Source organism: Cyprinodon tularosa, unplaced genomic scaffold (genome assembly GCF_016077235.1).
Source record: "Cyprinodon tularosa strain WSP-4 unplaced genomic scaffold, ASM1607723v1 ctg1279, whole genome shotgun sequence".
NCBI classification, from domain to species: Eukaryota; Metazoa; Chordata; class Actinopteri; order Cyprinodontiformes; family Cyprinodontidae; genus Cyprinodon; species Cyprinodon tularosa.
In genome coordinates, this window is record NW_024038091.1 from 50045 (window position 1) to 62742 (window position 12698).

Below are 12698 nucleotides of genomic sequence, written 5' to 3' on the forward strand. Positions count from 1 at the left end.
TTCTGTGCATGTATCCTGTGCAGTGGTTGGCTCTCTTGAACTAATTTCAACTTTATTGTCGACACGTCGAGATTAAACTCAACATGACATTTCAACTTTATTCTCGAAATGTTGAGTTTAATGTCGACATGTCGACTTTAAAGTCGACATGTCGAGTTTAATCTCGTCATGGCAAAAAAAAATTTCTTTTCATGTGTGGCCCTAATACTCTGTCGTACAGGTATTATTAGCGTTAACTGACTTACACATCATCAATTAAAATAGTCCAAACAATACAATATTTATTTTCTTTTCAATCATTTTGATTAAAGCGTTGTAGCTATGACCTCTAAGTTAACAAACTTTGCATACTTTATTGATAATTAAATATTAATAACCAAAATAAAGTAATTTAGTTCTAGCTTTTGTGCATTTAAATAGCAAACATTCAAAACAAGTTTTAATGCACTAATATTCAAACGTGTGAATTTAGTGGACAGTTGCCTGATATTTTCCTTATTCTCCATCTTTGAAAAAAGCCTCAAAAGTACTTTTGCTTCACACCAAAGACAACATCATTGGCAGAGTTTGAGAAGAAGGAGAGAAGCAGCCCTAAATGCAGAATATATTAACCACTAATCACCAGGAAAATGGAAAATGTGTCTTTGCTGCTAAAATCCTTGAAGTAAACCACCAGCAGCAGTGTTCTGGGGCCAGTTTTTCACATGTGTGTTTAGGGATGGGGGTGGGGGTGTGTTGGAGTTATACTATAGGTACTTGTGGGGACCAACGACTGGTGAAGAAAAGTTCTCCTCTTGGCGGTGAGGGCTAGCTTTAAGGCTAAGGTGTTAATTGAGTTCAGGTGAGGGTCAAGTCTGTTGGTAACGGTTAGCGTTAGGTCGTAGAAATAAATCCCATATGAATAGAAGTCAAAAGGAAAGTCCTCAGAAGGATAGCGTGACACAGATGTGTGTTTGTGTGTGTGTGAGCATATATTGTTCAGTGCTCTCAAATCCATCAGTGTTCAGGATTATCTAAGAGCTTCTTGTTTTGTTTAAAGATGCTGTACGGTCAGGACTTCTTTCAGTCCTCCTTAACAACTCTGTCAAATTAGATAGCATTAGCGGCTGCTCTGCGAGGTCATTAGAAATAATGAGGATGGAAAAATGGTCATGACTCGAAATGCTTATGTGTTAACACATTTGCTTCTTGTAGAAACCATACATCTTTATTCTAGAGTACAATGTTTCATCTTTGTGGTGAGAGAAGCAATTTATCATTTAAGTGCTGAATGAGGTAAAATAAGCATAATGTGTCAGGGCCGTTGTTTATTTACCAAAGCCATTTTCTCCTCCTATTTTCCTTTTATCAGATGGAGAGGCTGCCCTCTAATTCTGCCATTCAAGAACTTAAAGGAATCATGGTAATGGGACTTTGAAGCTGTGTTTTACTGCTTAAACCCTGCTTTTATTCTTTATTTTAGCTATAAAAAATATTTGAACAAATAAATATTTGCATACATTTTATTTAAGAAAGAAGTTGATAAAAACAAATCCTCATATATGGGAATATGAAAGATAAACGCATATGGAAGATAATTCAGTTTTTATATTTATGTAAAGTTCAAAGTGGAAACAATTAATTGGTCAGTTAACTTGTTGGATGTACATATATACAGTAAATAATAAATGCAGAAATGTTTTTTAGGTTGAAAAGGTGCAGTTAATTAAATTGAGAAATTAAACGTTGCATTTATATTTTGGACATTCATAGTCATTTCCCTGCAGTCATGTGATTTATTGACCCGTCCAGGAGAACTTCAACAAAGCTCGGCCTCCACCGAAAGCTGTGCCGCCTTCTGTGAACCCAGATGAGGAGCTGCAGAGGATTCTGCTGAGAAGGAGGGATGCCCTGAATTCCTGACACAGTCAAACACAGCTCCATCGCCCATTATAGAACCATTAAAAATCATCAGTTTTAAGTTTACTTTGAAATGTATTTTTCTTTTCTCATGAAAACTTTCATCTATCACAGGATGTTGATTACTTTCCACCAATGAATTGATCAGCTGTAATGTTTTTTATTGATGTAAACATTAAACAACTAACCATTTAGACTGGTTTAGATATTAGTTGTTTAATGTTTGTTTATTTTTTTGTGTTTTAATATCTTAAACCAGTTGACTATATGTCTGGATACAGGTGTCATGAACTGAGGACAGAGGGACCCAGTATTCAAGGAGAGACAGTCAGTAGGAAAGTTCAAAACGTTTATTAAGTAAACAAACAAAACAAAAGCGGAGCTGTGGCTCGCGGACACTGCAGGAAGGGGAGCGGGGCACCGCCCAATCACAGACACTCTGGTTTAACAGTCCAGTCCTAGAATGTCCCCAAGTGCTGCAGTTCCAGAGGACATGCTGGAAGCAGATCCTGGTCAGGGATCCAGAACAGACAGGAACAGACAGAGACAGGATCGAGATCAGGCAGGAACAGAAACAGGTGGCAGGATCCAGACTTCCAGGCATCCACAGGCTCCCAGGAGGGTTCAGAGTCTGACTGGGACCAGAAGCATGACCAGGTGGTCACGCACAGGAGCAGACAGGATCAGGTACAGAGAGGCAGGCTCAGTGGAAGAGGGTAGCCGAGACAGGACGTGGAAACAGAAATAGATGCAGGACTTTAAACTGGTCTCCTCCCTGGAGCCAGGCTTACTTTGATAAAAACTGAACCTCCCCACATATTGAGCCAAAAACCCAGTGGACTCCGCGGGGGAGGAACAGTGGACGATCAGGAGACGAGACAAACACTAAAACCCTCTTTCCACTGGCTGCCAGGATCCAAGACATGAACCCAGGCAAAAACTGAACAGACAGACTAACAAAAAGACAAGTAATGATCTGGCACTGAATGCTCAGGCTAAACTGAATATAAACCAGAGGAAACAGGTGAGAGGAATAAATTATAATTGAGGCAGGGAAGGAAGAGGGCAGGTGAGAGGAATTACTAATTAAGGGAGAGCAAACAGGCCAGATCATGACAACAGGGGAAAGAAAATTATCTTTAAAGTAACAAAAAAGTTGCTCTTTCTGCATTTTAATTATCTCAATACATTGCAGATTAAATATAGTAGCTGTATGAGGAATTTGAATAGAAAAGATGGTATGTAGAAATTAAATTCAGTTTAAATTCAGTTTATTTATATAGCGCCAAATTCACACAACATGTCATCTAAAGGCACTTTACAGTTCAACCAGATCATCCAGTCACATTTATTCAAAGTTTTCTATCTAAGGAAAACCAGTTGATTGCATCGACTCATTGGCTCAGATACAATCCCTCACACTAAGCATGCTTGTAGCGACAGTGGAGAGGAAAAAATCCCTTTTAACAGGAAGAAACCTCCAGCAGAACCAGGCTCAGTGTGAGCGGCCATCTGCTGAGGCCAACTGGGGTTCAAGGAGATACAAAAAGCAGCTGCAAAAGGCGGCCCCCTTCCAGGAAACACACAGCCAGGCAGACGAGCTCCGAGCCAGCTCCCATGCCAGAGGATGAAGAGACCACATCCAGCCAGTCACTGTCAGAGAAACAGGACTACACTGGAAAACAGGTCGATCTCCAGCATCTATAAACAAGGGTGTTGATGGAAGCAGCTCAGCTGATATTTCTCTCCAGGATGGAGTCACAGCCAAATTTCATGTATTTATTTATGCTATTTACTAACTACAAAAACTTTTTACTCTGTTTCACCTGCAAGGCCACACAATTCCCCTGCCAATACATACTTCATTCCCAAAACAAGCTAGATTCTTTCTCAAGGTATTTTCATAGCATGTTACTTTTTAACCAAAGTGTCTGTAATTTGTTTTGACTCCAATTTCTTTCCTTTATTGTAAGTAAGGAGAACACTTTCTGCCCAGATCAGAACAGGGCAGATTACAGTGGAATAAGGGCCGTATGATTGACTGTTCTCTCTTTGCAAAGATAAAATAAAGTGCCGACTGAATAAAATCCATTTATCTCTGTTTATTTAACTAGAGTAAACAGTTGAATACTTTTTTCCCACTACACTGATATTACCACGACTTTTAATGTCAAATAGTCAACTAGGAACAAACACAACATGTCAGTTCCCTAGCCTGCAGTAACTGCTCATTATCAAAGTTGGACAAAGACAATAACCATGTTGAACGGTCAAGTGACTCAAAACTGTAATTTATGTTTTTCTTTATCTCTTTTCTGCTTTATTGGTGCCAACGTTTGAACACCAAGGGCTTTGCAGAATGATATAGGAATGTTAGTAGGTAATAAAGAACTGCTTATATTTTTAAGAAGATACTTATATTTTTTAAGAAGATACAGTAGCAGCCATTCAAAATTTCCCAACTTTCCTTGATGAGTCCTTGGCTGGTCCATTAAGATTCCTTTTTTAAACATCAATCTTTGTACTAACATATTCTGTCATTATTTGTGGACAGTAAGACTTAAAGAGAAGCGCCTTCTCCTGGTCAGACACTGTAATCCAGTGAAAGAGGCGAGTCACAGTAAAAAAAAAAATGCATGCCCAGGAGAAGGAGGGGGTCACTCTTTTGGCTGGAAGTTGGCTGCCATTCGGCTGGAAGGACCATTTTGAATGGCTGCTACTGTAAGGAATTAGATTTACTGCTAATCACTTTTACTGCTGCATGCTTTCTAAAGCTGAAGGATTAGCTTATATCCTGTGGAGGTGGATCCCCTTTTTTCAGTACCAGTTTCTACATCGCGGCTCTTCTATACAGTGATTCAACGTAATCATAAAAGACTTATATATATACTGTTATCTTAATAACAGTGTGAATAAGTGTGTCCAAAGAACAGAACCTTTAAGGGAACCTTTTCTCGATCTGCTTAGACTGCGACTCACGGCTAATTTCCATTACCCGTCTCTCCAAGATGCATATGCATTCCTCTCTAACCTCTAGGCCACCACTACATATGAAATTGAAGAGGAGTCCTTGTGTATCATTCTATTTGTCTTTCTATATATTTTATATATACCGCCACTAACTACTAATTACTGTTTATTCCAGTAAAGGTATCTAACTGAAATACGTGCTGCCTGTTTCATTACAGTGTCAAAGTGTCTTTTGCTGGATTTACCCTTAAAGCTCCTGTTAGTAATGACATAGGATCAGCCTGCACCCTTTAAAAATAACAATGACCATATAGCTGATTACAGCAGGGCGTCAGACTCCCCTTGTTTGGTTTTGTTTCTCCTGACACCTGCCCGGATTTCCCAGACACTTCCATCACGGAGCGGCTGAAACACGAGAGCCGTGAACTATGGCGGATGTCTGTCTCCTTTTGTGTCGTGCCATTAATTAAAGCTTTGGGCTTCATTTAGCACTGAGATACAATTTCCACTCCAGCCAATCCAGCTAACACAGTAAATGAGTGTAACTAAAATCTCTCTAACTATGTTCTAACCACAAGCACATTTTAAAGTGCTCACTCATTATAGGCACAATTAACCGTTTCATTTTTCTTCAGTGCTGCAGAGAGAAAAGCTTCACACTTATAATACCTGTAAAAACAACTTCAAACCTTTCAGGACAGTATGTAAACAAACATGCGTTATAATGGAATAATGTGTCGTTTAGGTTTGACTCCTACAGTAAACCCTGTTGGATGTGAGTGAAATGAAAATAGATGTGTGCTGATTCATTAATTCCTCTCTGACTGATGGTGGTTTTGTGTCAGAGGCCTTCCTCCAGTAAGGCCAGATATAATAACAGCTTTGAGGAGGGACTCTGCTTGGTTCCCTGTTCCTTTCCTGAGCTCACGACTTGCTTCCTCCCTTCCTTTGCAATCTAACACTCAATGGCTTTAATTATCAGATATACACATGTTTTGATCAAGGCAAAACATGTAATTACACGACCCTTGCTGTGTCCTTTTCTTCCCTCTGCCTGGTTGCCAAAGCCACACCTCTGTTGATCATTCATCAACACAGTAGCAGAAACATTTTGGTAGTTTTCTGCTTGTTTACATCCTTAAGGAGACATTCATTATTCTGTTCCAGCTTGTTATAGGAATGCTTCATCTGGGCTGTTCTGTCAGTAATTTATTTTTTTCCATAAGATACTTGCCTAGTATTAGCCCTTCATTCTTCTTGTCCAGTCTGCATATTTTGTTAATCAAAAGTGTGTTCTTGGAGTTGAACGCTGTAAAGAAGTTCAACTTAATGCAACTAAAGCTGGTTGTCATTTTATTAACTTATTTTAAAGCCAAAGACTAGAAACTAGTCAACTTCAAATTAAAGTCACTGGATAGATAAATCTGCAGTTAAAAGTCAGAAACTTGATGTCTGGAGAGCTGGCGACCAATCTAGCATTTGTAGACCACCTCTAGTCTTACCGCTGACTTCCGTGTTTCTATAGCATGAGGCCCTCAAGGGTAATAGCATTGTCCCTTAGAGATGAATGAAGCCATGATTTAGCCAGAATGATGGCGCAGCAGTTACTGTATTAATCTCTTTTGACAGAATTCAAGTTGGAGATTGTCCATTTTGTCATCCACTGAGTGGACTTTGGGTAGCAGGATTGATGGGATTGGTGAACTAGCCTAACCACGCTCAGCTCAGCTGTAGAGGTGGTCAGCAGCACCTAATTCCTGGGGGTGCACATCACAGACCTCACCTGGACTGTAAACACCACCTCACTGGTCAAAAGGGCACAGAAGCGCATGTACTTCCTGTGGAGGATGAGGAGAGACAACCTGCCCCCACCCATCCTCACCACCTTCTACAGAAGCACCATAGGGTGCGTCCGAAACAGCTTCTTCCCTACTGCCATTAGACTGCTGAGCTGTTGAAAAAACTCTAAATCAAGTCACAGGCTGCATCAAACTGACAACACCAAACCAAAAACACTGCATATTTGCACCATATATATTTAATGCTCTGAATTTCCATAATAATGTTAGCCTGATAAACTAGACTAAACGTGAGATGAGAACAACCTGTTGTCTTTCAAACCATGTCTGTGCCTATTGGCCAACGCTCTGACCAATGAACGCAACTGACTGTGTAAGAGTGACAGGAAGCTGGTGGGGGAGTGTAAACAAACAGCCTGTCGGTAAAACGGCGAATACGTCCTCCTTAATAATGAATTAGCATAAAGCCTCTTCCTGCTCACGTTTCAATGAAAACCCCAAGTCTAATCCTTCCAAACTGATTCCAAAGCTGAGTCCAACGAGAACTGTTCAATAGTTGTTGCCATCTTTCTTGTTGTGTTTTCTTCGCCAACACATCTCTGCGTTGTGATTGGCCAGCCAGTTCTTGGGCATTGATCGAGGCTAGACCAACTCGCAGGAAAAAATGATTTTGGCCGCTGGCGGGTGGGGCTAGTTTACTAGGCTATATCAATGTGTTTTTTTGCACCATTTATTTCTGCCACAATGTTTACATTTGATCCCTGCTGCATTTTAAGAAATGGAAATGTCATGGCAGCTGTACTTTCATTTTTTATACACTCTGTGTATTCAAATTGACAATAAAAGTTATCTAAGTGTAAGATATAGGATTTCAATGACAGGTTAGGATCAAAAATAACACCAAGATTTTTTACTTTATTTTCTCAGATCAATTTAATCCCATCCAAATGGAGTGACTGACCAATCAGCTTCTTTTTTTAGACTCAAAATATCTATTTCCAAAGGAAAAATCTAATGACAAAAAGACAGACTGATCAAAGAGGCAGCTTTTTTTTAAATCTTTTTTTCTACTTGCATTTTAAAACCAACAAGCATGGGTTTACTGTTTTATCTTGTTTTGTTTTGGAACTTCAGATCCAAAGAAAAAACCATAAACATTATATGCATAAACGTTTAAACTAATAGAATAGAATAGAATAGAATAGAATAGAATAGAATAGAATAGAATAGAATAGAATAGAATAGAATAGAATAGAATAGAATAGAAAATCCCTTTATTGGCCCACGATAACATATCGACCTTAAAAGTAACCCATCAGGTCTGTTACACAGTAGAATCAAAAAGAGATGCTAACATTTTTTTATAACAATATCTCTTAAAGTTATCAGTTTTCTACTTAAAACTATTTAAAAGGTTAAAAGAACATTTAAACCAAAGCAGACAACTGAGTAAGTCATTGTAAAGAGTAAAAACTGTAGGTAAGATCAGAATCTGAGGTGTGGCAGACATGTAAGGCTTGAAGACTAATGGCAGCAATCCCTTCAGATTTATAATATTTGGTTCATCACAAAAGACTGAAGGATTCTTACAGACTGTGGAAAAGATAAAAACAAAAAACAATGTCATTATCAAGAGATTAAGAATATCTGTTTTCTAAATGTACATGTAGTAAAGATTAAAAAATCTTTGGAAGAATCTAGGATGTCTGAGAGGCAGTGTACACACACTAAATGCTCATTAGACCTCTGGTGTCCCTGTCTGCTTTTCTAGAAATCATGTGAATGGGTAAGCATTTGTCCTTGTGTGTAATTAGGTGGCCAAATAACAGATTCAAGGTAGGGAGTTTTTGGGCTTCCACTGTTTCACACTAAAATAAAGGTTTCTATGATTCCTCACAGTGTCCTTTCACATCCAGTAGAGAGAGAGAGACATGCTTTCTCGCCGCTAATACATTACTATGTCTTTTCCTTCCTTTGTCTAGTACCTTTTTCTCTGTCCAACTAAAAAGAGACAGAGGAACCCGACCTACCTAGGAGTTCTTATTCGGCCAGCTCTTCTTCTATGGGTGATTGTACTGAGCCATCGTCTCAGAACCACTCAGACCTCCCAGTTTGACATAGTCAAGCCCCAGTCCTACTGCTTGAGAGCAAAGTGGGTAAACATTATATTCTTATCACAGAAGCTTAAGCACTCATTTCATAGCCTTCTGTATCTTGGAACAGAGAGATGGTTCCAGACATTACCCAATTTTTCTTCAGGTCTCAATAAAGGACTGTTATATACATGCAAGGAGAAAACCAGTTAATTTTTTTTTAGCAAATTTCAGTATCAGGACACAACTGGTAAAAAACTAAACACTCCTTGAACCCCAGTCGGCCTCAGCAGATGGCCGCTCACACTGAGCCTGGTTCTGCTGGAGATTTCTTCCTGTTAAAAGGGAGTTTTTTTCTCTCCACTGTCGCTACAAGCATGCTTAGTGTGAGGGATTGCATTCAAGCCAATGAGTCGATGCAATCAACTGGTTTTCCTAAGATACAAAACTTTGAATAAATGTGACTGGATGATCTGGTTGAACTGTAAAGTGCCTTGAGATGACATGTGTTGTGAATTGGCGCTATAGAAATAAACTGAATTGAATTGAATATACTGTTATGCTGTGTCTGTGCATTAGCCTTCAAATCTGACAGATTTAAAATAGAGCTAAATTAATGAACCATTTTAATAACTCTACAGAGCTTCAGTTTCTACACTAGCAATTCACATAAATAACAGGCACCATCAAATTCATATTTAGCTTTTTAATCAGTTATAGCAAGAATCTGATCATTTGCATTTACTATACGTACAAGTATGTATGCACACGCGAACAAAAACACGCACATACACTATGCAGTGATTAAATACCTTTAATATTATAACTTATTCATTTATATACATGGGTCAAATGTTTGAGTTGCTTTTTTTCCTTCAATACATCATGCAATATATTTCAGCACATGACTTTTTCAAATGAGATATACAACAAACACTACAAAAACATCTGAGATAGCCAGATTAATGTTAGGCTACATACTATACTATAGGATACATCGGCGTATAGATGGTTAGTAGATCCACTGACTGGGAAATTACAGTGAAACATCTTCTCACAGCTAGAAAAGTGCTTGTTTTGCAGCCAATGCTACACAGGTCAGCATTTTTATGTTACCTCTCTGTGAGAATGGGGAGTACCAATATGGCGGCAGGTAACTTCACTTTTCTCGGGCTATCAGCAATCCAGCAAACAAATGTAGATCAGCAGAGATGGGAAGTAACGAAGTACAAATACTCGTTACTGTACTCAAGTAGATTTTTCTGATATTTTTACTTTACTTTACTACTTATTTTTATGGCGACTTTTTACTTCTACTCCTTACATTTTCACACAAATATCTGTACTTTCTACTCCTTACATTTTAAAAAATTGGCTCGTTACTTTAGTTTTGAATCATTTTAATGGAGTTACCATTATTATTTCTCACGTCATCAATACCAAATTCAATCTAATTGGATGGGAATCTATGTTGCATTTGACGCACCACTACAAGATGAATCGACAGATTCGGCGGTATTCATTGGCGGCAAATCATTGCAGCTTGGTGGCGGTGGCGTCAGCATAGTAGCATGGACGACGAGATGATTGAAAATGAACACAATGGAGATCTAGTCCTATTGGCAGACATCCATTTAAAATGTAGGCAACGGCATGAAAAAAGTGGTTTCTACTTTTACTTTTATACTTTAAGTAAATTTACAAGCCTGTACTTTGTTACTTTTACTTGAGTAAAGAAGTTTAATCAGTACTTCCACTTTTAATGTGGTTTTCCAACCAGTGCCAGTAGTGGAGATAAAAGATCTCTTTAATGACAATGTATCAGACTGGAAACCCCCTAAAAATATATAAAAAATACTTCACTGTATATTATTTCATTAATACTAAGTGAACTAATTTTACTTATTTTTTTTAATAGATTTCTATAAGTGAAATTATATTGTTGGATTTATCAGGTTAAATGTTACATTTATTAAGAAAAATTTTTTGACAAATGGATAGTATTTTCAATATTTAAATTATGTAATAAATAGATAAATAAATGAAGACAGATAAATAAATAGTTAGAAAGATATATAAATATTTAAAAAGATAAATAGAAAGATAAATAAATAGATAAAAGATAAATAAATAGATAAATAAAGAAATAGATACATGAATAAACAAGTAAATAAACAAATATTTTATCCGCTTATTTCATGGTACATTTAAGACCTTCACAGGACCTTCACGTATATGTATTTCTTTCCCCCTATAATATCCCTCTCACATGACATCAGAAATGATTTTAAAAACAACTCGCCAACCCTCCACCTGGTGCAACACGACCCTTTGAGGGGGCCTGACCCCTGCTTGGGAACCCCTGCTGTAGAGGATTGCAGGACTCCATTCATTTTTATCTGTCACTCCGAGTGGTTTCACAACCCAACCTTTAGGAATCCATGTTTTATTGGATTATTGATGCTTTTTAAGGCCGCCACTGCTGGGCATCTGCTGATGAGATGTTGGTACAGCTCTGATAATTCACCTGGACAATTCAGAACTTTCCTTTAGACTGAGACAGTATTTGATCAACTGTTAACATAGTTAGTTAGTTTCTCCCTCCACCACCAGGTGGTGCCCTGTCCTCGTTGGTTCTCCCTGCACACCTGCGTCTCGTTGGTTCATTATCTGGAGGAGTACTTAAGCCATGGACTGTCACTACCTCGTGGCCAGAGTGTTGCCAGTTTGGGACTCCATCCTGCAAGCTGGATGTTTGGCCTTCTTCCCCTGGAAGGATTGCTTTGTGTTTCACACTGAGCAGGGGATTAACCTCCACACGTCTCGTTCAAGTTCTCTCAGAATTCCAAGTGGCAGTCCGCTCTATTGCTCCTCCGGGTCCAACAAATGTCTACCTGTCCACTCTCCAACGAGTCCCCTCTTTTCTGGATCAACCCACACTGACTGGATTTCAAAGTGAGAGAAGAACCCCTCCAGACGTGAGTAACTCACTAGCATTAACCTTGCCTCATCCAAGATTCCCATGGTCCCTGAACTAATCTTTGTGATATCCTCTACAGACTTTCTAGTTCCTGTTCACCAGCCCTCTGAGTTCCAGATCCAGCCCACTCTACCCTTACCTCAATAAACCTGTTAAACTTTTGCCTCGCTCTCTGAGTGGTTCTCTCCATTTTGGGTCAGACCTCTAAACACACCATGACAAGGTTAGAACAAGCATCAGTGATGAGGTCTAAACGCAGTTGAGGTCGGCCATAACTCACTGTGGCTCCTCCACTGTTCAACACCACAGAGGCTTAGGGAACCTTGGAACATTCACATCATTCAACCACTTCTCTATTCATTACCTTTACCGATCCCATTGTTGGCTTTATATTAACATATGTTGTTTTTTTATATAATCTTTTAATGCATTTGTTCAACAGGAACTAAGCTGAATATCAAGTTTGCATGTAAAGCCAATTTAACAATGAAATGATAAGGTTTTGTGAAACTAATTAAACTATTCACCTAAACTTTAATAAGGGCCATTTATTAGTGAAACAGTTCTATCAGCATAAAGTCAACAAAAAAAGATTGAGAGGTGAGGTGGGCCAAGCATTGAATGCTTTCAGATATCTATACATTCTCTGCAATATATTATTCAGCAGATCTTCTGCAAAAATCACATTCTAAAACTCTTCCAATCCCATTATGGAAACTTCAAGGAGAAAAACCTTCAGTTTACAGGCTTTAGAAAAGTTCAGCGCTGTCGCTCACCCTGGCTTTTCCTGAGGAGTTTGTCATTCTCACCATTTCCTTCTGTAACTCAGAGGCCAGCTGGACAAAACAATCCAGAAATAAACAAAAATGTCTTAAATAAAGTGTATTTACCCTTAATTTGAGTAGGTAAATGTGGTAGTTTGCCAATGGAATGAGTATTTTATACTCTTAAAATAAG

At 38.5% G+C, this 12698-nt stretch overlaps 1 protein-coding gene across 2 annotated transcripts in view; it reads left to right on the forward strand.

The window, feature by feature from the left end:
• Positions 1–2312, forward strand: part of shtn1 (shootin 1) — a 50120-nt gene extending 47808 nt beyond the window's left edge. For both annotated transcript variants that reach the window (XM_038276825.1, XM_038276826.1), the window contains exons 13-14: positions 1352–1402; positions 1792–2312. In XM_038276825.1, the coding sequence (XP_038132753.1) occupies positions 1352–1402; positions 1792–1902 (162 nt within the window). In that variant the 3' untranslated portion in view covers positions 1903–2312. The remainder of the gene's footprint in view (positions 1–1351; positions 1403–1791) is intronic.
• Positions 2313–12698: the final 10386 nt, after the last annotated feature.